Source organism: Neolamprologus brichardi, chromosome 2 (assembly GCF_056152115.1).
Source record: "Neolamprologus brichardi isolate AB-2024 chromosome 2, ASM5615211v1, whole genome shotgun sequence".
Taxonomy (NCBI): domain Eukaryota; kingdom Metazoa; phylum Chordata; class Actinopteri; order Cichliformes; family Cichlidae; genus Neolamprologus; species Neolamprologus brichardi.
The window spans coordinates 3,420,712-3,445,925 of record NC_142105.1 but is presented as its reverse complement, the minus strand read 5'-3'; the positions used below and the strand labels follow the sequence as shown (position 1 = coordinate 3,445,925).

Here is a 25,214-nt window from a genome sequence, read left to right as displayed (position 1 = left end):
TCCTCAAATCATTATTTAGACCTGAAACGACTTAGACTTTGGTCATTGAGTCCAGATATTATGATGTATGGCTGGATCATGTTCAACTGTAACGTTTGTGTGCTCTGCCTTGTGTATGCGTGTAATAACTAATTGGTATTCGTGCCAGGCTCTGCGGGAGGGGACCCGTGTTCAGAGTGTGGAACAGATCCGTGAGGTGGCGTCGGGAGCAGCGAGGATCAGAGGAGAGACCCTGGGACTCATCGGGCTCGGTGAGTAACACACCGAGGTCAGCATGCTGAGGTGCTCGCCGTGATCATACTAACACGCAGGGACAATGTTTGGTCAGCTGGTCAGAATCTGCTGTTTGTTTTTACATTTCCAACATTTGTTCTGTCGTTTCTAGTTTGATTCGGGGAACTTTTGTCCTTAGCTCAGCTAAATTGGCTTCCCGAGGGGTTACTGCCAATAAAATATAAGCGGATTAACCAGAAGCAATGCAAATCTCTTCCATGTACCTTCTAAAAGGGTTTTCCAGTAATAATGAGCAAACGTGGGAGCAGTCAGAGAATCGCAGTATGTAATTTGTGTTAGCAAAAGACAAAAAGCGGAATATTAGATGCACGTGGATAAAGTCTATTGTGGCTTCTTTTTAATAGCACATTCAAATGGTTTCATATATTTATATGTTTGCAGTTTTTCTAATGCCCCTGCATGAGTATTGATGTTAATGTAATTCCACGCCCGCGGGTATTCCTGTGTTTCTAGGTCGAGTGGGCCAGGCTGTAGCCCTGCGAGCCAAGGCCTTTGGCTTCAGTGTGATTTTCTACGACCCTTATTTGGCTGACGGTGTAGAAAGATCCCTGGGATTACAAAGGGTCACCACACTACAGGTAAACACACACTTGTGAAACCATTTTATATTTTAAACATCAGCCTCTTTTCACTTTTGTCAGCTCTTCTGTATAAAACCATCTTTTAACAGTTTATTTAGCATGGAGTCATTATTTTCAAATGGTAACTCCATCACTGTTGATGCTGTGGAAGTACAAACAGGGCACTCCTGTCTGAACGCAGGTAGAAAAAATAAGCTCCGCCTAGATTTTACCATGTGCACGTCACCTTACTCCTCAACCATTTGAGAGAAAATCGAAATGGTTAATGAAAGATTAGACTGATTATTCTGATTGATTATTATCTGATTGATATTGAATGATTATTTTTTTGGAGCCAAATTTACAATAAAAGTCCATTAGTCCTGTGTGAATCTTGATCAATAGAAAGTTAAACTCATAGGCAGCCTTTTCATACCTCTGCATCCTTGACATCTACAGGCATCGGTCGTATACATCAGCGGTCTCCAACCTTTTTTGCGCCACGGTTTATGCCCGACAATATTTCCATGGACCGGCCTTTAAGGTGTCGTGGATAAATACAACAAAATAAAACTAGTACCGGTACCGAAAAAAAGAAGATTTATTCATAACACACGTGAAAAGACCCAGGAAAACCAAGTTAACGATAAAAATGATAACAAAATAACGCTGAAAACTATACATTTCACACCTGAGCCTCAACTCTTGTGGCCCGGTACCAAACGACTCACGGACCGGTACCGGTCCGAGGCCCGGGGGTTGGGGACCGCTGGTATACACTATGTGACACTGAGACCATAAAAGAAGTGAAAGCTAATTAAATTCCACAGCTAATTTGATTTTGAGTGGATTTAAGGGCGACGTTTGATGAAAAATTGCAATGGCTTGTGAGTTACTACTGAGAATCGGATTTTAAGGGGACGTGCTATGCTCATTTCCATCTGCATATTTGCATGTTTTCACTGATTTTCACTTATTTATACATATACACTAATACTAATATATACATATATTTACTTATACTTACCTATACTTATACTGGGCTTTGGTGTATGTGTGATACAGGCAGTTTTTGCTCTTTTTCCTTTAACTTTATTCTGACTGCCCCTAAGTAACATGTGAGCACGACCCCTGAGCCCAGCTCTGACCGTATGAAGGCTATTGTTGACAATAGAGACCCAACAGTGCCAAAAATTGGTAGAAAGCCAGTGTTTAGATTAATGTGAAGCTATAGCTGTCACAGTATGCACATGACAGAAAATGAGGGGAAGCAGAGCAAAATGCAGCTGTGTCAAGAATGACACTTATTGCTTTGCACAAATATCAGCAAAGCACCTGTCACACAACAATGCTCACCTGCGTGCGTGCCAAAAACAATTTCCACTCAGCTCGTATTTAACCAATAAGAGCTCATCACTAGCACAGCATTTAAATGGATTCAGACTAAATCCTCTTTTTACAGGGAAACAAATCCTTTGTCTCCGATTCTCTTTGCTGACGAGAATGCTTTCTCCACAATCCGCCGTGACAAATAGGCATTTATTGCAACGGTGCTGTGACCACTGTGTGTGGAAAAGGAGAGACGCCACCTCGTGCTAAGTAACAGTAACTGTCGTCTGGACCTGGCTCAACATTTCTGTTGGGATTGGGATTAAGTGGCTCCTTTTTTCTCTTCCTCAGGATCTGCTCTTCCACTCTGACTGTGTGTCTCTGCACTGCAGCCTCAACGAGCACAACCACCACCTGATCAATGACTTCACCATCAAACAGGTAAAGATCGGCATTCGCACTCATCGCCCAACACTGAGCAGGTACACCGAAGCATAAATGATTTCTTTAGCCTCACATCAGCTACTGAGTCCCATAGCCATAAATATTAAACAGGCCTACACCCAGGGAAGCCCACTATTTTACAGATTAATGAGGTTCTGTACCACGTCTGAAGGACTATCAGATATCGGCTTTTCTCCTTAAAGGATTTTAGCTTTAAACACTTCTACCCTAACTGGGAGAGGATAAGTGAAAAGACAATTGCTCAGTGTGGGCCCATAAATTATTACTGGAAATTCTGCACTGTGAGCAGAAAATGTGATTTCTTTTTTATTAGCATTACTGAAAGGGATTTGTTTCTGAGTCTTTATGTACAGGGGCACCGGTCTTAAAATGTAAATGTGGTGTTAAGCTCAACTGAACATATATCACTGACTGTGTGTGTGTGTGTTAAAGATGCGTCAGGGGGCGTTTCTGGTGAACACAGCAAGGGGGGGTCTGGTGGATGAGAAGGCTCTGGCTCAGGCCTTGAAGGAGGGAAGGATACGTGGAGCTGCCCTGGATGTTCATGAGTCAGAGCCTTTCAGGTAACCTCCTGTTTTAACTGCTAGCTATTTTTGACTTTATCGTTAATGAATTCATGAATTATTCCATCAGTGCTACTGGCCACTTTATTAGGTATGTATTCAACTGCTGGTTAATGCAAATATCTAATCGGCAGTCAAGGCAACCATCAGAATGTTAAAGAAAGATGATTTAACTGATTTTGAACATGGCATGGTTTTGGTGCCGGTATTCCAGAAACTGCTGATCCGCTGGGATTTCACACAACCATCTGTAAGGTTGACAGAAAATAGAAAAAGAGAAAAAAAAATCGATTAACCCTTTAAAGCCGGTCGAAGCGGGCACGCTCTGTTTTGCGTAACTAAAAATGGTCCTGCCCAAAACCGGAAGTGACGTCATTTTTGCGGAAATGTAGTTTTTTACCATCAAGGCCTCATGAGCCTATACTGGTGTTTTTAAAAGTTATGTTTGACTTTATGACTTTCTGTGTCGTTTCTGGGATGCTTAGGACTCATATTGCACTGCTGGAAATAGTTTATTTTGATGCATATGCTGCTCATTTGCAAATCTGCACTATAATATTTATTTTTGTTTTTCCTGCAGTATATAAAAATTGGTGTATTTCAAACATAAAACTATGAAGACACTCAAAATAAATTTCCTGTGGTGGGAAACTATTTTGTGCAACTTTTTTGTATTTACAGTTTTGAGGGATAAGCCTCTTAAATTTCTCTAACTAGAAATATATGTTCAAAAAACAAAAACGATTTTAATTTTTTTTGTAGTTTATTGCACTTTTTTGCAATTTATGTAGTTACTATGCACTTAATGCATACATATTATTATAATTGGGCTATAATGGTTGTATTGATGTATAGCAACTTGAAATGCTCCCAAAAATGGCTCCACAGCATGTAAAAATATAATATAAGCTCTGGCGGACTTGGTTCTATGGTAGGTCTTAAAGGGTTAAGTGGTAGTTTTCTGCGAGAAAATGCTTTGTTGATACCAGAGGTCAGAGGTCAATGGCCAGACTGCTTTGAGCTGATAGGATGATAACAGTAATCTCAACTAACGACTCAGCGCAACTGGGGTATGCAGAAGAACGTCTCTGAATGCACAACCCATTGAAGCTTGAATCAGATGGCCTACAGTAGCAGAAGAAGAACAGGACACTGAGGCTAAAACTCACAACGGTTCACCAAAATTGGATATTAGAAGATAATAGAAGGTCTGATGAGTCTCAATTTCTGCTGCAGTCTTTAGATGGTAGGGTCAGAAAGCATGGATCTGCCCTACCCTGTATTGGAGTGGGGGATGTTTTCTTGGCACACTTTAGGCCCTTGCTGTCAAGTGAGCATCATTTGAAAGCCATTACCTAGCTGAGCATTGTTGCCTACCCTCTCTATCCTATCGTGACCACAGTGTACCCATCTTCTGATGACTGCTTCCAGCAGCATAACACACCATGTCACGAAACTCAAATAATGTCAAACTGTTTTTTTTAACATAACGATCAGTTCAAGTCCTCACATAACCTCCATAGTCAGCAGATGTTCATCCAATATTACTCCTTAGAGATGTGATAGAACGGGAGATGTGCATCATGGATTGGCAGCTGATAAATCTGCACGATGGTTTCATATCTTATGGACCAAAATCATTGTTGAATATTTGCAGCATCTTACTTCACTTCCATGAATAATTAGGGGCAGTTTACAAGAATGTTTACTAAGTTTATGTTTAACCTCCTAAGACCCAAACTCTTCCAGAGCATGCATTTTTAATTTCTCTTTGATATTTGGGCTGATTGGGACCCGATGAATGTAAAAACAAAAAATTATCAAATGTTGTTTTTTTTTACCTGATTTTTGTTTCTAAGAAAAATGAGAGCCACAAATGAGGATATTTGTTAGAATTTTGATAGAACAGCAGCAGTATAATGTCCTCGTAAGTGGATATCAGGCCCTTGTAGAGCAAAAGTGAGTATTTTGGTCTAAATAACCCAAAATGTGATGTCCACATATGTGGACGCAGGGTCCTAGGAGGTTAATATCATGGTATTCAATGACATTTGTGCCACAGCATAGGTCATCAATAAACACAAAACAAAAGCCTTTTGTGGTGCACAAAATCATTTTGCTGCAGCTCAGAGTGATTGTACTGCTTGTGTATTTGTCAGTTTCAGTCAGGGTCCGCTCAAAGATGCCCCCAATCTGATTTGCACACCACACGCTGCCTGGTACAGCGAACAGGCATCACTGGAAATGCGAGAGGAAGCAGCCAGGGAGATCCGAAGGGCTGTGACAGGTAGTGCACACACACGGTCACAGAAACACAAACTTTAGCAGACAGCATGATTTCTGATGAAAAAAGCCCAAAAAGTGGTATTTTAAGGAATTCCATGCTTCCTGTCGGGGAATTTTAAGGGCCTTCTTTCTTTTTGTTCTATCCTATTTTTCTTTTCTTTAAGGTCGCATCCCAGACAGTCTAAAGAACTGCGTCAATAAAGAGTTCCTCACCCAGAACAACCACTGGGCAGGTGTTGACCCAGCTACCGTCCACCCTGAGCTCAATGGGGCATACAGGTATCAACCAGCAATGACTTGACTGGGTTTTTAGTTGTTCCTTCTTTCTATACATTTTCCAACTATATGGAAACCTTAACCCTTAAGCTTTCAGGGTAAAAGAGCTACAATCATCAGTTGATGTTTGTTTTGGTCTTTCAAATGTACTCGAGCTTTAAAGGAGCATGTTGCTGCCCTGTTGACTCCCAGTCTGTTAGTACTCGCAGATGTGATGACAGCTCTGACTACACACGATAAGAGAGGTCGCACGGCAGTCTATAATTATACTGATGGGTAGACAGCGTCGCTGCCTGCCATGAGGAATTCAGCCAGGCAATGTCAGCACAACAAAACACTGGCTGCTGGGGTATTGAAAAGTGCTTGCAGGGTGTATCACATCCTGAAATAGCAACACAGTTCAGTTTACCAAACACTGCACTACATCTACTACACAAAGCACTGTTTGGTGATGTGAAGAAGGTGATGAATATCCCACTTATAATTATTAGTTTATATTCAAATTAGATTTCTGCCAACCACAAAAATGGAGGCCAAATTTCTGTATGTACAGCAAATCTAAATATTCCACAGCGACACATAATAATCAAACATGCTGTCATAATCGGAAGTAGTGTCAGTGTTATGGTTTTGCTAGTTTTCTGGATTTCTGTTGCCCATGGGGTTTTTAAGTGGTCTTTAATGTTTAACATGTGGACATGGTTATGTCTAGGGCTGTGCGATATGACCAAAATCTCATATCCCGATATAAGACATCTATCGTCCGATAACGATATAAATCACAAAAATGTAACATTTTCTGTAAATTCTGTGAATCTCGGGCAGCTCGTCTTGCGTGAAGTGTTTCCAGCTGCGCGTCATGTAGCTGGAGTCGAGTGTTTTAACCGATGCATGAAACGATACGTTTTTAGACATAAGTTGTAACGGCCGCCGTTTTCTTTGTGAGTATTTATTACACGGCGTGCTGCGGGGAAAAGCCTGTTCTAACGTTTGAGTCTAAGGTTTATTTTTTAGCACCTGGCGGCTCTTTTTTACTTCTCATCCGTAAATAATCTGCTCTTTCACGTGATTCAGTTTATTTTGAAAAGTCTCAACAGGATCTTGAGCTTTATTGTGAAAGGTTTATGTGGAAGATAAACAAGCGGACACGCAAAGGTGTTACCGTCGTTGTTGCTAACAACAACGCATAAAAACAGCCGCTTGTCCGTCCGTAGTGTGGTTATATTAAATATAAGAGAAAGAGAGAACTTTAAGAAATTAATATAGCCACTACAGTGACCATCAAAACATGAAAAAATATTGCCGTAAACAGTTTATTTTGCGACACCACGAAACGAACGCTAGCGTAAAATGAAACGATAGATGTTTATCGTTATATCGAACAGCCCTAGTTATGTCACTTTTTTATAATTTCTGCTATTCCTGTTTTTATCCATTCTAAGCTGTTTAGAGTTTAACTTTGTTTTTGTTGAGTGCTTGAAATGAACAACCCCCTTGGTGGGGGTGTCCTCTTGGAGCTGGACCTTAGATTTATTGACCCACCCTGTAATCATGTGAGTCATGTGAGGTGTGGGTTATTACTGTCAAGTAAGGTGTAAATCCTTTCTAAGACACGACCCTGTGAGTTATTAAGGTTGCATAAGTGAATTTACAAAAATGGCTTTAATCTTATTAGTTGCATTTAAGATGACTCAGTTCTTATTCTCTCAGATTTTATTCTCTCCCCATGTGTGTTACCACCAGGTATCCCCCAGGAGTAGTGAACTTGCCATCTGGCGGCCTCCCTCCCCCTGTTGAAGGCATTGTACAGAGCGCCGTGCCAATCGCGCACACCCTTCCGCCCGCCGTCACACACCCTCCTCACGCCCCGTCTCCCGGACAGAACACAGTGAAGCCACCAGAGGGCGACAGAGAGCAGCATCCAAATGACCAGCTGTAGCCCCTCCACAAACACAAAACACACACGTTCCCGTGTTGTCTAGTGACTGGTGGTGGTTGGCACAGCAACCGGTGTCATTGCGATAAGTTCTCTAGTGACAATTGTTATCAGGTTTGGTGTCAGATTGACCGGTTGACGTCCCAATTACAATCAATTCAAGAACTCTCTGGCAACTGGTTTCCAATAGCCAGTTCACACTCCAAAGAGGAAGACAAGGAAGGTGGTGATGAATTAAAGAGCAAGGCAGCCGTCTGCTGCCCCAACCAGAAGTTGGTCTTCCGATCGGTGGATGATCTGCAGATTCTGTGCCAGAAGTAAATAAAAAAACAACAACATAACAATAACTATCTGTTGATTTGGGGAAAAAACTAGGATCAAAGTTCCTCTGTCTTAGACTGTAGTGTGTCCAAAGTTAGAGGGGCGGGGTTTATGTCTTTCTCTCTTTTCTGTGTCTTTTCCTTAGTTTGATGTACAAGCAAAGTTAGTAGGTTATAAAATGAATGTAACCTGTCTGTGTACAGTTTTAGACTTAAAGCAAGAAGATACTGATATTTGTATTCGAGTCTTAACAAAAGCAAAGGTGATCTCTCTATGTAGCTGAACCAGTTGGAGAATACAATATCCGTTTTTTTATTTTAATGTCCCCAAATTAGCAAGCCCCCCCAAAAAGAGGCAGCTTTTTGCACACCATCTCAGGAGAGTAAGTTTCCGCAGTTGGTATTTTAGTTATTTTTTGTTTCTTTTTGTTCTTTTTTTTTTAGTTTTGTTTTATAAATTCTTTTTTCATGCCACTTAGTGCTTTTGTTTTTCTACCTGCTTGCCTTTTCGTGTCCCGCTACATTAGAAAAAGAACTTTAACAAGAGCTAAAGTTGAACTAATGTTTGCTTTTGTTAGTTATGTTTAAGGGGCATGTGACTTTGCTCTTGGGACTTGTCTAAAGGCTTGACCGAAATCAAGAGGGTTGTGGGAGGAAAGGCTGCGTGAAAGCGGTAAAATGGTATGCCAAGGCTGGGAACTTATCTCCTTGTCTCTATTAATATATATGTCGACAAAATGATGCACTGAGAGCTTGTAGCAGACCGCACTTTGAGAAACAAGGATGTTTATCTTGTCCTGTCTAATGATACAACAGTACCCCTATCACACACAGTAAATGTGCAGGTCATGGAGCATGAACAGTTTGATGAATCATGGTTCATCATGCTGCAAAGTCAGTATATTACTGAAGTTGCCCTTGCAGATATAGATCTCTCCAATCAGCCCGTAGAGTTGCAAAACATTCAACTTTCCATTTGAAGTTTTAAACTCACTCCCAGATGTCACATCTAGTTAAGCAAAGTTAACGTTTACTGACAGATGAGAAACAGTCATGCGCATGAACTTGAATCAAATGAAATCTTCATACTGTTCAGGACACTTTAAAATACAAAGCAAAGTCAGTAAATAAAAATAAAAATCTCATTTTTCCAGACTACTATCCCTTTAACATTTCAAGATGGGTCCTTCCTTGAGTATACCGTTTAGCCACTCTCTGTGGCCTCCGTGTCTATGTGTACATATGGTGTTCTGCCTGCCTGTGTCAATGTGAGTTGGTTGTATCTGTGTCTAAAAAAGCAGCACTGGGAGGAGGGGTGGTGGCTTGTGCTCTCCACAAAGCATCATTACAAAGACTGCCATTAACAAAATACTTAATACGAACTATAAACACCTGAAATTGAAACTGATTCCAAACTTAGCCTAGCAATCTCTCAGAAATTAAATCTCTTACAGGTTACATTCCCACATAACAAGAAGAGTACAGTGTCATGCAAGCGTAAAACTCTGCCAAACCCTTTCTGATCCCCTCCTACCAGCAGCTGAGTAGTAAAAAAACAGTTTACTGTTGCCTACCTGGTCTTCTTCATAGTTAGGTAGTAAGCGTAGCAATCAGGGATGGAAATTTTGCCAGCGATATCTGAAAGGGGCGCCTCATACTGAAGGTACTGCCAGGCTAGAGCCCCAAAATCCTCAACATCATGCTGAACTGTTGTGAACTTGAATCTTAAACAAGATGCCATTCTTTTTCTGTGGACGAAAGTCTTCTGCTTGTTTTTTTCTAAAACAAACTGCGAGCATTCCTTTATTATAATGATGGGCGCCACATCAGATTCGCTTTTTAAGTGTCGAGGTGCTCCTTGAATTTCCATCCCTGGTAGTAACACACAGTCCACTGTTGCCTACCTTGGTCCCCTTTATGGTAAAGTAGTAGGCGTAGCAATATACAGTATACATAATCTATATTCTACAGTAAATATCATTATTTTTGGTCAAAACTGACAACCTGACAAAGATACGTTTGTGACTGTATGCATTTGTATGAATTATTTTAAAAGAAATAAACTGTGGAAAGGTGATGGTTGTTTCCTTAATGCCAATGGGTTTGGTTTTAAGGGGAAGTTATGGGTATGTACAAGAGTATGAGAGAATTTCTGATTTAAAGTAAGCATGAATTTTGGTAAATTTACCAAGGAAAGAACGATTACTGAATGTTTATGGAACACACACCACAATATGATGTTTGAAGCTTATTCTTTAAATTATTAAGTTCAAACAAAGAATTGAGTGGTCAATACAACACGATAAGTAACTGTTTTAATAGTTTAATAATCGTATGGTAGGATAGTTAGTCCAGCAATGGGCAGCATAGTGGCTAAATTTGTTATGGTAAATGGCCTGTATTTATATAGTGCTTTACTAGTCCCTAAGGACCCCAAAGCGCTTTACACATTCAGTCATCCATGCATTCACACAATGGTGATGGCAGCTACATTGTAGCCACACATTGTAGCCCTGGGGCGCACTGACAGAGGCGAGGCTGCCGGACACTGGCGCCACCGGGCCCTCTGACTACCACCAGTAGGCAACAGGTGAAGTGTCTTGCCCAAGGACACAATGACCGAGACTGTCCAAGTCGGGGCTCGAACCAGCAACCTTCCGATTACAAGGCGAACTCCCAACTCTTGAGCCACAATCGCCATATCTCCCTGTTAAGTTTCAAATCTATACACCACGAGGTGACCAGCTCTTATAGTCGAAGTTCTCAACTGGGATTTCCAACTTGTAAAATTGAAACTGTCCAACCAACCACAACTTGAGAATATAGGACGGTGGCAGTGAATGCAAATGTAAATGCTACTGTAAAGCATAAACAATCTGTACTGACAAGTGCAATTGTGAGTTTCTAAATCAATACATGGAGAGGAAGGACTGAGCTTTATCCCCCCAAAAAACAAGCATCACTGCTAGTGTACTGCTAGACATGCACGGATGGCTAAAGAGCAAAACAATCCCTATTTTTTCTTCCTTTTCCGACTTTACTCCTTCAACGCGCTCAACTGGGGAGTGAAGTAACTCCCAACTCTAAAATCAGGCTTCCAAGGTAAATGGGACACAGCATTAAAAACCAGGTTTGTATCAAACATCTATATATTAAATGCTCAAGCCATTTAAAGACTTGAGTGAATACAATTCTATAGCTTAACAGAAGCAACTGCAGACAGGTGACAATCAAACGATATGATCGCTCTTCCTAGTTTTTTTGAAATTCCAGCAGCAGCATTTTGAAGTAACTGTAATTGTCTGATGGTCTTTTTAAGGATGCAAATAAAAAAAACATTGCAATAGTCAACCGAGAATAAGAATTAAAGGGATAAACAAGCTTAGTTATTATTACATAATATTATCCAGAACAGGAAAGCACAAAAAAGTCTTCCTTTATGCTTTTCTACTAAACATGACAAGTACTTAAAACTGCTGTTACATTTACTACTACACTGCTCAAAGGTGGCACATTAGATAGGTTTCTCTTTTTATAATTAAGCACAACGCACTCTGATCTTTTTACTTAATCAATATGATTCATTTGGAGTTGTTCAACCTTGAATATATATCCTACTTTATTCCACTAGATGTCACCAGCACAACTGCAACAGCCACTGTGACATCCAAGCCAGATGTAACATCTGAATCTGCTCTGCTACCTGCATGTGTTAAATGTATTCACACCAAATTTATGTTCATCTTTGTGTCTTATTCCAGACTTATACCACGCACCTGTGTCACATTATATGTGTGGGTGTCAATATTTCTTGCTGGACTGCTCAGCCGGGCACAGCAGTTATTGGCTGCTCAAGCAAAACGCCCGGTGCGGAATATTAGGTAATAGCCTGCAATCATTAGAGAATTGTTTATGAATTATATTTTACACAGACAGAAGAACAGGGCATCAAAATAATTACTTAAAACTCTCAAAATCAATAAAATGTCATCCATATCACTGGACTTTTGAGTGAGCAAACAGGAAGTCAGATGTCTTTGCAAATCTTGTACAAGCTACGGATCCTCAATAAATAATGAATTTCATTTCAATTCAAAAAGAATAGAAATCTATCAGCTATGAGGCAGATAGGCGTAAAGTTAGGTCCGTATACTTTTCTGAACACTGGCATAATTTTTGTAATCTCACCTCTGTACACCAACACAGTGCAGTCCAAGTCAGACACTCAGTATGTGAGTGATGTGCCAACTTCATAAACGCACAGCATTGGCTATACGTGAGTTCCAGCCAAATTTATACATAGTCTATTTAGAGGCTTAAATTAATTGGACAAATTAACATAATGTGAAATATAATGACTACTTTTAGTACCTGCGATCAATGATCAGCTGAAGTTTAGAAATCAAGGACATCACCAGCTCTGCTGGGTGTTTGCTGCAGCACCGTTCAGTTGCTGCTTTTTTGTGGGTCTCTCCTTCAGTTTTGTATTTAGTAGCTGAAAAGCATGCTCTACTCTGCAGAGGTAGGTGACTGCCTTTGCCGTTGTAGAATATCCTTTTTCTTTGCCTTCAGAAACTCTTGGGTAGCTTTTGCAGTATGTATTGAAAACACTGATGGAATACAGAAAGGTGAAAATTTAAACTTTAACATTTAATAATAAACAGAACTTGAAAGTTCAAAAACACAAACAGTGTCCACTTTCACAGAGTCTATGGTTATTTTAAATAATGCACCAGAACAGCTGCAAAATAGAGCCCTGGTGACATTTTATGCTGGGTGCTGAACAACAGGACTTCGACAGAGATTAATACTAGCTAATATTAAATGTATATGATTAGAAAAAAACTTTAAAGACATCTTAAAGATATTAAAAAAAAGAATAATCTGCCATTAGGTAAATATTTTAGCTTTGTCATGAACAGCTAATGTGGAGCAGCTGTTAAGTTTTAAGCTTTGAGGATGACTTTTAAGTAAACCTAGCACACCAGCACACTCTGTTGTGTAGGGAGGACACAAATGCACAAATCCCATACATTAATAAGAAATATAAAGGATAATAATTAAGGGTAAAAAACAAAGAAAGCTTAAAATACAGATAGTAGATAAATACAGATACAGTAGATATTGAGACACCTTTTTTGGGCTCGACACTGAAATGAAAACACGAAGAAGTTACTAATGGGAACTTAAATTTGTTTTGGTTACTGATATGTGATAACTGCTAGTACAGAAAATGAGCTTGTGCAGCTGTTTGGTTTGGAACTAGGTTTGACTGCTTTGATAAGATTTGTAACTTGTAATACGAAACAGGAGTATGCCTCAGTGACTTTCATTTTGTCAAATTAGCTCTCTAAGGAAATCATTTTGGGAACTCCACTTTACTCTAGATTGTTACTTTAGATAAATAAAGCCCCCAAATGGAAGAAACAAATGGACGAAACCACAGGAAGGATAAGAGAGGAGGTTTCCCTCTCCAAGGCAGACAGATATGCATCAGAGTGATGATGTTACACAGAAAGGAAAAATACAATACAGATGGTCAAGTTATAACTTTTTTTTTTACTTTTATTGCCAAAAATAACAAGGCAATTCACATCAACAACATGACCTGAGACCAAATCTGCAGCATATAATGGTGAGGGTTATTCAAAAACTTAATTTAAAAGAAAAAACATATATACACATATACATATACATACATACATACCAATACCTAAGCACAGATGTAACAATGTTAAGGCTTGAGTGTCCTTTCAAGATATTTTATAATTAGTCTCGTTGGCACTTTTAGTTGTAGTTGAGCTGTTATCCGTTCCATCGTATAGACATGTCTAGTTTTCAGAAGCCACTGGGCAACTGTGGGTGTTTCTGGTTTGAGCCAGTGAATTGTTAATATTTTTCTTGCAGTCATGAGGAGGAGATGCAGGAGAGAGTGCTGCTCATAGGAAAAACCATCAGGAAAGATATCCAACAAAAAGATCAGAGGATCCATTGGGAGGTTGATTGACAATATGTTTTGCATAATGTTCTTGACATCCATCCAGTACTGTTGTATGTAAACACAGTCCCAAAAAATATGCGTCTGTTCACAAACCCACACCCTCTCCAACATTTATCACTGACACTACTTTTGGGTAGAAAGGTTTTCAGTGGAGTTCTAAAAAATCTTAATTTAACCTTCCAGTCAAATTCCTTCCACATTTGACTACCCACCCCTCTATGGCAGCCACAACAGACACTCTCCCATGTGGCATCATCCAACATTATGTTGAGTTCCATTTCCCATTGTTGTTTTATATGATAGGTATTATCAGACATGTCAATCAGCAGTTTCTGGTAGATCCAAGACACTTGTTTTTTCAATGTACCTGACTTTTCAAGCAGTTTTATAAAATGGTTTTCCAACCCCATTGGTTCTCTTCTATTACTGTCCCAGTCTTTATGCTTTGTAATGTAGTCCCTTAACGGTAAGTATCTATAATGGTCCCCTGGGGATAAAGCATATTTAGCCCTTAGCTGGGCAAAACTTTTAAGAGTATTCTTTTCAAACAGCTGATTGACTGTAATCAATCATTTCTCCGCCCACCTCTCAAAACTCCAATCTGACAACGATGGGAGGAACTCAACATTTCCATTTATGGGAACCGCTCGAGACATGGTCAAATTCCCTTTTAACATTTTTAACACTTGGTTCCAAATCTTTACGGTGTGCTTGACCCATGGGTTAGTTATTTTAATCTTTTTCCGTGATTGTGGGTTGAGAAATGGGAGACTCCGAAGGGAGATGCCTGGTAATGAATACTCTTCCATAGATACCCACTGCATTTCTGAATCACGAATAATCCAGGCAGCCATTGATTTTAATTGAGCTGCCCAGTAGTACATTCTGAAGTTAGGCAACTTGAGGCCCCCTTTTTCCTTTCCAGACATTAACATTTTGAGTCTGACCCTTGGTTGTTTATTCTGCCAGATAAATTTAGATGTAATGCGTTCTAATAATTTGAATGCAGACTGTGGGATCAAAATGGGTAGGTGCTGAAATAGGAATAATAGGCGTGGAAGAATATTCATCCTTATACATTCCAGGTAGGTTCCATCTGTCCAAGTCCCCCTTAATCTCCTTGAACAACTGATCATAATTGAGTGCAAATAGCTGATTGGTTTTAGGAGTAATAATTACCCCCAAGTATCTGAAGCCCTGTTTGGAGTGTCTAAAAGATACAAGATAATCTAGCTGTGTGGGCCAGTTACCAACAATCATTAGCGCCTCAGATTTATTTGTATTTATTTTATAACCTGACACTGTACCATAATCTTTAAGGTTGCTCAGAAGGACAGAGGTGACCGGATTCTCTAAAAATAGCAGAATATCATCTGCGAAAAGTGACAGCTTATGTTGTGTATTGGTTTCATCTCTAATTCCTTGTATGAGAGGGTTGGATCTGATCAGTTCAGCTAACGGTTCAATACTAAGAGCAAATAAGGACGGCGATAACACTTTACCCTGTCTAGTGCCACGGCCTAGAGAGAAAAAGTCAGAGCAGTGACCATTAACCCTTACCCGAGACCTGGGATTTTTATATAGTGTTTGGACCCATGAGATAAAAGTTTCATTGAAGCCCATATGCCTGAGAGTCTGTTGCAGGAAGTCTCAATCTACCCGGTCAAAGGCCTTTTCCGCATCCAGGCTCAAGAACATTGAAGAGGTGTCCCATTCCTGTGCCATAATCTGAAGATTGAGGGCCCTTCTAACATTATCTGAACCTTGCCTATGGGAAATAAAACCCGTTTGGTCAGGTTTCACTAGTTTTCTTGTATGTTTTTGAATTCTATTTGCAATAATGGCTGTAAGAATTTTTAAATCAACACAAAGCAGGCTGATAGGGCGATAAGACATGCATAAAGTCGGGTCCTTGCTTTCTTTATGGATGACACTAATAATAGCTTCAGACCATGACTGGGGGGGGGATCACCTTTAAATAATGCATAATTATAAACTTTGCATAACAATGGTGTTAGCTCTTTTTCAAAAAAATTTGTAATACTCCCCAGGCAGGCCATCCACTCCGGGGGACTTGTTGTTTTTCAGTTTTCCAGTACTGTTTTTTATTTCTTCAATGGTGATTGGATTTGTTATTAGTTCGGCCTCTTTCTGAGACAGTTTACTAAGATTAATTGGGTTAAGAAATTGTTCAACCTTTTAATCTTATTTGGGACATTTTCTTCTTTATACAATTCCTGATAATACAAAGAAAATGCTTTCGCAACTTCCTTAGGTTGGCACACAATTTTTCCGGAGTTTGGACATTTAATTTAATGAACAACCCTACTTGATTGCTCTTTACGCAGCTGAAATGCCAGCAGTCGGCTTGCCCGATTGCCGTATTGGTAGTACTTTTGATTAACAAAGCGTAGTTGTCCCTTCGCTTTATACGTTAGTAAATCATCCAACTTTTGCCTCTGCTCTTTCAATGAGTTCAAAGTCCCAGTGTCTTTAGTTACCTGATAGACATTTTCTAATTTCTTAATTTTGTTTTCTAGTTCTGTTTGTTCTGCTAGTCTCTCCTTTTTCAGTCGTGATGAAACTGCTATAATATTACCTCTCAAAAATCTTTTGGCACTCTCCCACAAGATTGAAGGAGACACCTCATTATTATCATTGAATTGAATATATTCAGTCAGACTCTTTTGAAGTTCTTGTCGGGTTGTTTCATTATTCAAGATAGATACATTGGCTCTCCAATATTTAAAATGATTGTTTGGATTCATTCTTAATGTCAGACTAACCGGGGCGTGATCAGAGATAGTGATTGCTTCTATGCTACACTGTCTAGTCCTATAAAGGTCCGTCCTAGGCATTAAAAACATGTCTATCCTTGAATGGCTGCGATGTACATGTGAATAAAAAGTAAAAAAAATTTTCTTGGGGGTGGAACTGGCACCACACATCCACTAGGCCCAATTTCTTAATCATTGTATTTAAACTACAAGATTTTTGGATTTGGGGCCATTGCGTGCCGGGAGTCTGTCGACAGCTGCTTTCAAAGTACAATTGAAATCACCTCCCACCAAGATCATTCCTTCAGATTTTTCTGCTATTAATGATGCAATATTCTTGAAGAAATTTGGACAGTCCTCGTTTGGTGCATATAAATTTAGTAAAGTAATTTTAGACCAGGCTTGTCGTAGAATGGTCTCTTTCACAGAGAAGTCCCAGAATCTGACCACCAGTGAGCACGGTGCTGCGTCGGGGTTCTTGGGTTTAGCAGCGAGGGCTCTGTGTGCTCGCTCTATTCCAATGTTAAGATCAGCAGGAAGTTGAAGAGTTGATTTACACAGCTCTAGTACAAACAGCTTAACATCTCTCCCCTCACTCCCTTCTGGGACACGATAGATCCTCAGGTTGTTTCGCCTTAGTCTATTTTGCATGTCCTTGCATCGTGTTGTGAGATCCATTTCTCTATGTAACAAGTACCGGAGGGCTCGTTCATGACGCCTGGTGGAGTCTTCGTTGTCGCCGATCCGCTCCTCCATCTCCGTTGTTCTGTTTTCCAGCTTTGTCATATCTTCTCTCTGAATCTTGAAAGACGCCTCCAGTCTCATCAGAGCTTGCTGTGTTTCCATATGTCTTTGTTATCTTTTCTTATCTTCTCCAGTTCTGCTAATATCCTCGTATCTGCATCACGAGTGCTAGCAGTAGCATTAACATCTGCATTCGAGGGCAAAGTTAGTTGCTTCAAATGCTCGCCTTTATCTTTATTTTGATCCTGTTTGCCTGGATCCCTTGCCTCTCAGGGATGATGCCATGCTGGTTGGAATGGAAATTTTTCCAACTACAATTTTAAAAATTGTAGTTAGGAGTAATGTATTAATCTGGATGGAGCTCGTTCCTTATGCTGCTTGACTAGATCATGGCGTCACCGGAAGCCGAACACTCCAAGTTATAACATTTTTATTAGGTATTATTATAAATGTATTATCAGTTTTAAAGAGTTGGGAGTTTTGTGCGGGTTTCTTTTAGGTTTTGTTCTCTTTGCGTGAGAAATCACGAGATTCAACCAGGAAACATGGATTCCTGGTTATTTTAAGAGTACCTTAATATTAGGTCATGATAGTCCAAGGAGCTTGGAAAGAAAACAACTGGACTTCGTCAATTCTCAGAGCATCTTAAGGAAACCTAAAGAACTGAAGAAGCCTCTTAGATGAGAGGAGAAACGTCTTCATGAAACTTAAGGAAGTCTAGTTGCTTTCTTTCCAAGTTCCTTAGAGAGGGTTAGTCACTGACCAATCTTTTTCCAAACTTTTCCATTACTTAAAACAAGCCACCATCTCTTAAATCTACAAGCTTCACAATGGAAGATGTGACTGCTTTGAGCTTACTGATGGTTTTGTACAATGTCTCCAACAATTTAATTACAGCCTGTTGATGGTCTTGAGGTTTATGCACCTATTTTTTTTTCCTGACAAAAAGTTTTATGCAGTCTCAGTCTCCTCTCCCCCTTTGCACAGTGCCCTTTGGAGATCCCCATCCTAGCCGAGTTAAACGTGCCCTATGTTTGTTTTCTTTCTTTCTTTTTTTCCCTGTATTGCATCTGGTTCCCATCCTGCTTCCTGAGGTTTAGATTAAACCATCTTGAGTTTCCAGCTGCTGAGGAGCCTGTTCCAGTGGTTGTAACCCCGAATGGATGAACCAGAGAAGGAGGAAGAAATAAAGAAGAAAAAAGAGAGCATGATGGAGAGATTGAGGGTAAGCTAAGGGCAAAACAGGGATCGCTGCAGAGAAAAGCAAAGAGAAGCTAAAGCTCACGTCTGTTTCTGCACCAGAAGAACCTTTAATCTCGCTCAAAATTTGAACTTTAAACAGTTTTAATAGTTTATTTATTTCTAATTTTATTAAAGACTTCAACAAGACTGAACAGTAATATAACTTGAGTAGTGCTTTCATCCGTAACTACAATTTGGTCTCTTTTTTTTGGTCAACAACACTTTGGTCAACACATTTTGTTCTTTTTGTTATTTTGTAAACCACTAAATAGTATTTTAAATCCATTAAGATCTGATCAAAATGCAAACTTTCAGCTGCCTTTTATCAGCTTTTGATAGATCAGATCACATGGACTGCACCAACAGCACAAAGACAGCATAGATCCAGTTTAGTGAATTAGTTGGGATCAAGCATACAACAATCAGTCGAAAGGAGAAACTCTTTCCTGCAAAACTTACTTTTTAATGCAATAAAGTTAAGAATTTTAACACAGGACTATTTTGGGATCTTTGGGGGATACACTGGCTTTGGTTTTTAGCCTCAGAGGCTTCATTCTTCTTTTTTACCTGAACATTTCGTCTCTATCAATTTTGCTGCTACCAGATTCTCCCTTGATTTCACGTTCTTTGAGTGTCTCTGTCTTAAAATGTCTCTGGTTCTATTTAATTTCCCGTTTTGTTTGCCGAATATAACTGACCTTAATAATGACGCATTAAGGAAAATTACATTGGAGGATAATTTAGAGCATCCACAGCCTACTATATGCATCTGGTATCAATTTAGTCAGCTGCAGTCAGTACAAGGAAAACCAGCTTTGATTATAGACTACACAGTCTGACTACTTGATGAAATGTTAATTCATTGTTGTGTCAGATTTGAACGCTCACTGCAGAAAGAATTTGTGAATTTAACAAAACTTGTGCCAGGCTTTAACAGATGAACTGGTTGATGATGGAAAAGGAATAAATCGGGTGGTTTTCACACTTCCTCTCTGCATCTCCTATTCCCGTCTCTCTGCTCTTCTCACCTTTCCTCTTACATCTCCTCTCACCTCTCTGTGGTTTCTCCTCCTGACAATATTCTCCCTTCTGTTTTCTACTCTGCCCCCCTCTCCCCTCGACTGGTCACAGTCCAAATAGAGCCTGACAGAGGATTATTATGTGCAGAAGTATAGTGGAATACAGTGGCAGCCCTAACACTGAGAAGGTGAGGCATCATGCTGAGATGAGTTCCCCACAAAGTGTAAGATTTCCATTAGAATTAGTTTCAGTGTCCACTGGGTACACACAGTGTTTCATAGGGTCCTTCAACTCTGCCAAGAAAAATGTCTGGTGATTAATAAACACCAGCCACGTGCTTGTAAATGTTAGCTGATGCCTGAAAGACGCCAACTCCCTTGGCTGCTTTGGCAGGTCATCATTTTGTAGTTGGCCAGTAGAAAAGGATTTAATTCCAATACGTCTGCAATTTGTAGCATTTTATACATTTTTACAACAATCACTCCCCTTAACACCAAGCATGGAGGCCTTTGTTGATTTTTACTTTTTTGCCTCAGATGTGCCTCAATGAAAATCTGATGTTTTAATGAGGCACAAAGACTGGCTCTAATTCCTCAAATGTGTCTGTTAAAGTAGATTATATTGTTGTCTCTGGTCTATTGGGTTTTGTTAGGCCCATACAATGTTGGAAGACCCTGTGCAGTAAAAAAATAAACAGACTGTTGGATAGAGCATGCACTGCTGGAGAAACCACAGGAATTAAATGGGTGGATGAAGATTATGAGAAAGGCAGCTTTAGATAAATATAGATTAAACATGGAGATGACCGTGAATAACTTTTCTGATTTAATATTTTAGGAGAACAATAAAGCTTTTTTTTCAACCATCTTTTTTACATTTTTCACAAGAACTCTAAGTCACATTTTCCCTCAACGTGAAAGAAACCTGTGAAGGTGGTGACCCACTTTCTACTGCCAAGTTCCTGGGGTTTGGGTTTTTTCTCTTCCCACTCGTGTCTGAGGTGGGAGGAGCTGACACTTGACAGTTGCCATGTGGTCCATATAAACATATACATAGAGAAAAAACACACACTGGTAGGACTACATATGTGCTCAATGAAGTTCTTTATATGCTTCAGAGTCTGTCGACTAGTTTCACTGCTGGTATGTTTCTCAAAAAGTACATCTTGAAACCCTAACACATTTATTCTGTTGTTTTGTCCTTTCAAACTTCAGTATTAGATCACAATCACACTAAAAAGTGTTACAACAAAACTGATTTGTGCGTTTTTGGTAATGTAATGCCACTACTACTTGCAGAGTAGATGAACCGCTGTAATTGGCAAACTACATGTGCTAGCTGACAGATTTTGTGCAAGTTTCTATTCGTTCCAAAACACATTTGCGAGCTAATAAAAGGTAAATGGAAACAATTCAACCAGGCTTAATGTAAGGGCCATTCACATTTCCATGTCTGGTCTGACAATCCTCATTTTAAACTGTGAAGATCAGTTATAATCCACAAAAACATAATAAAAGACAAATAATCCCCATTCATATATTGGTTAACACATACAAGATGCTATTTGCTTAAGCCAAAAGACAGAATATTGTTTTTATAGACCTCGACCCTGTCATTTTTCCAGAGAAAAACCCACAAAAGGCACGCTGTTAATCCAAAAGCAGAATATTTCCAAGAAACATTTACCCAACAGCAGGAGTGCCCAACATTTAAACAAATCTTGAGTCTTCTTGTACTTCTAGTCAGTGAAGAGCAACAGATACACTGAAGCACTGCCAATAATGGGGCAGCGCTTCATTCCTTCAAAAATGAACAACATCATGTTTTCCAAATGTTGATCCAGTAAGATGTTTAATGTCCTAGAGGCCAAGGCAGATTGTTGTAAATGCTATAAACAGGAATATTAAGAACAAACCAGCAGGAATACAAAATGAATAAATATTAGCATGTGATTATTTGCACAGATCCCAGCCTGAGTAGTGATGTCTGCACCTATCCGTGCAGGCAGCAGAATATAATCCTCACCTTAGTGACTGTGGATTCAACAAGGTCGTGAAATAACGTTGGTCCATACTGACATGACAACAACACTTTGTTGATGCCATTTTTATCTCTTTGCTGGTGCAACTAAACTTGATTCTCAAAATTCACCTTAAAGAGCAATTTAGCAGTTAAGACCAATGTTAGTAAAGACCAGTCGGAGCAACCACCTGCTGGATTTTCCCATGAACTGCAATGACTGTGATCAAACTCAGTGGGGGAAATTAAACCAACTTTAAAAAGCAATCATAAAATCAAATCAATGCTGTCTTGGCCAATAATGTCCCTTTATTCAGAGATGGGACACTTCAGATCAAAATATTCCCATTGGAGAACAAATGAGTAGATTGTTATCCTTCTGGTTTGGATTTGTACTTTGAATTCAGGTCGAGCAGGTCCACACAAGACATTATTGAGATCACCACTGAGTACTACTTTAATAAAGTCAAAGAATAAGATCACATCCATGATTGGGAACTATTTCCATGTCACCAATTTTACTTAAAGCAAGTTTTTTCTAAAAAGCACATTTTAGTTTCATTGCTACAGTTTAAAAGTTTTTAAATTAATTGACAGATGAAAAAAGCAAAAATGAGAACATCTGAGTTGATACTTTTATATCATTCATGTTCATTCATGAAATGGCCAAAAAAGCTCTTGTTATGAATAATTCACAAACCTGAAATAAGCAGCTTTAGGTTTTATCATCAAGCAGTACAATTGCTGCATGTAGCAGAGAAGAAAGAGTTGAATTTGTGCACAGTTGATAAACAGACGTTGCATGGTAACGTTTCAAACTTCATGGCTGCTCTGCGTGCCAGATGGGTATTTTTTTCCAGCTTTTTACGTGTGTTAGACCTCTGGCTTTAATGGACGAAGGCTACAATTGTTTGTAACGTTACTGCAAAATAGCTTTTGCCCTCTCAGTCTCGAAGGAAGTCTGTTCTTGTATTCTATCCATAGGAAGGGATTTTTACATCTAAATACAGACAGGATTTCACTCCAATCCTGAAATAGGCTCAGTTAGGTTTACGGATCAAAAACTCGAAGTATGCCACTGACATGTAAACATCTCCAACCTGGAGTTTGTATCTATTTGTCAGCTTAAAAACTGCACAGTTTTAGTCAGACTCAGAGCCACAATTGTCTTTTACAAGAGCATCTGTTCATACTTAGGTACTCTCAAATGCCTCCAACTATAACAAGCCCTCCAGTGAACAGATAAACAAGTTATTTTAATCACTCTTCAGATTCAAACTACATCCCTACAGCAGAGTTGAAACTAAGCACACAGTAATTATTTATACACCTAAATTTGAGCAGTTTGCTTCTGTCTTCATTAACCTCCCAGCATGGCCCACACAGACAGGAGTGGAAGAGAGACAAAAGCCCACAAACATAGGTGGGCAGGCTTCCTCACAATCACCCCCCTCAGCTGTCAGAGTTCTGGTGAGCACTTCTCTCATCTGTCATCATTATTTCATTAGAATAGAAACCTGAGAGACACCTTCTGGCAAGGCTATTAACACTGAATATTGTGCAGTAACTGCTCACACCTATGAAAACAAAGTGGAGACTCTATGACTCTGTCAAGATGTCAGAGGTAGGAAGAAAGAGATTAAGGGGTTACAGTAATCTCACTTAAAGCACATCTTATCTCACTGTAACATTTGACAGATATATGAGAGAGGTAATTTCCAATTACATAATGCACATATAATTCAGGCATCTGTTTGCATTTTTCTAAGTATGGATAAGTGTCAAAGTCACAAACAGCCTCAGAATTAAAAACTTTGCTGATGAAGAAACCAATAAGTTATGGGATACAAAATAGTAAATATACTATAAACTGATTGTCTTGTCTTATATTTTGTAGTTTGAAGGCAAAAAGTGTGCACATTAAAATTATTAGCACTATTGGCACTGAAGACATGTATAAAGTTGACATGTCTGTGAAGGTTCTCAGTCATCCAGGTCATCGTAGTCAAAGGAGCTTGCAAAGAAAAGCGTCTGGACTTCTTTAAGTTACTTGAAGACGTTTCACCTCTCATCCGAGAGGCTTCTTCAGTTCTAAGGTCAAATGGTGGAGAGTCCCAGATATAACCCTAGTGGGAGTGTCCCCCCACAGAGGGACAAATGTCCATATCCATGGGGGGCGACCGTGGCTCAGGGGGTTGGGAAGCGTATCTGTAACCGGAAGGTCGCCGGTTCGTTCCCTGGGCTCTCTGTCCTGGTCGTTGTGTCCTTGGGCAAGACACTTTACCCTACTGCCTACTGGTGATGGCCAGAGGGGCCGATGCCGCGATATGGCAGCCTCGCTTCTGTCAGTCTGCCCCAGGGCAGCTGTGGCTACAACCGTAGCTGCCTCCACCAGTGTGTGAATGTGAGAGTGAATGAATAGTGGTTTGGGTGCCTTGAAAAGCGCTATAAAAATCCAATCCATTATTATTATTATTATTAAAACTACAACTATACTATTTTCCTCCTCCGGCATACAAAATGAAATCAACTGATTGTAGCGCAACTTCAAGTGGAACGGATAAGCGGGATAGGGATTGATAGGCAAGCGGACTAACAACTCCAAGGAACTGAACTACTTCGGTTCCTATCTCTAGTTGGTACTTCATTATTCCAATAAGGGTCTTCCCTCAAATTTGAATCTCCATTCCATAAAACAGTAAAAAGCATAATGTTTTCTACCTCTAAGTCTTCAGAAACCAAAAAAGTCACAGAAAATAAATAAAGAAATGCAATTTTTGCTTTGACTTAAAACTTGCTGATGACAAATGACAAATGTTACAAAAAAGTACAGTGAAAGTGTGGCCCATTGTCTCAAATGACTGTCCCTTTGCACCCTTTGCAACATCCTATTGAATGTCTTGAGAAATGTCACCAACACAATCCCTTTTTATGAACTGCACTCTGCAGTTTTGGTGACTGTAATATTGAATTGCAATAATCCATGTATGAACCAAAATCACCTGTCAAAAGCTACCATGGCAAAGGGGAATTTATGAGGTGATTAGGTGAGTGAGGGATCATAGGTTTTACCTAGGTTCATTTTGGTTAGCACGGTTCATGGAAACAGCAGGTGCTCCTGATAGGTTTTCTTGAGAATCACAGGAGTTCTGGGCAGTGAAGCAGCATTACTTAACGATTCCTCAGAGAGGGACAATAAATCCCTGAACAGAGAGGAAGACCAGAGGTACTAGATGATCCCTCTGGCTGACTAACTGAAAGGGAATAAGGTGAGTGAGTGTGTGTGAGAGCTTCTATTATGTCACTTTTGCTGTGTGCATTTGTATGTCGTGTGCATTAAAATCTCTTGTGTGCTGTTCTTCAATAATACCACGAAGAAAAA

At 39.6% G+C, this 25,214-nt stretch overlaps 1 protein-coding gene and 1 long non-coding RNA gene across 6 annotated transcripts in view; one reads left to right on the top strand and one right to left on the bottom strand.

Annotated features, from left to right (window-relative positions):
• LOC102800029 (C-terminal-binding protein 1) overlaps positions 1 to 10,106 on the top strand; it is a 28,954-nt gene extending 18,848 nt beyond the window's left edge. For 2 of the 3 annotated variants that reach the window (XM_087846149.1, XM_087846143.1), the window contains exons 5-11: positions 149 to 251; positions 748 to 872; positions 2,535 to 2,624; positions 3,081 to 3,211; positions 5,371 to 5,498; positions 5,662 to 5,776; positions 7,484 to 10,106. In XM_087846149.1, the coding sequence (XP_087702275.1) occupies positions 149 to 251; positions 748 to 872; positions 2,535 to 2,624; positions 3,081 to 3,211; positions 5,371 to 5,498; positions 5,662 to 5,776; positions 7,484 to 7,712 (921 nt within the window). In that variant the 3' untranslated portion in view covers positions 7,713 to 10,106. The remainder of the gene's footprint in view (positions 1 to 148; positions 252 to 747; positions 873 to 2,534; positions 2,625 to 3,080; positions 3,212 to 5,370; positions 5,499 to 5,661; positions 5,777 to 7,483) is intronic. The other variant, XM_006804531.3, reaches the window with a different exon arrangement.
• LOC148106053 (uncharacterized) overlaps positions 1 to 25,214 on the bottom strand; it is a 74,498-nt gene that overhangs the window by 16,931 nt on the left and 32,353 nt on the right. The gene's annotated exons all lie outside the window — the stretch shown is intronic.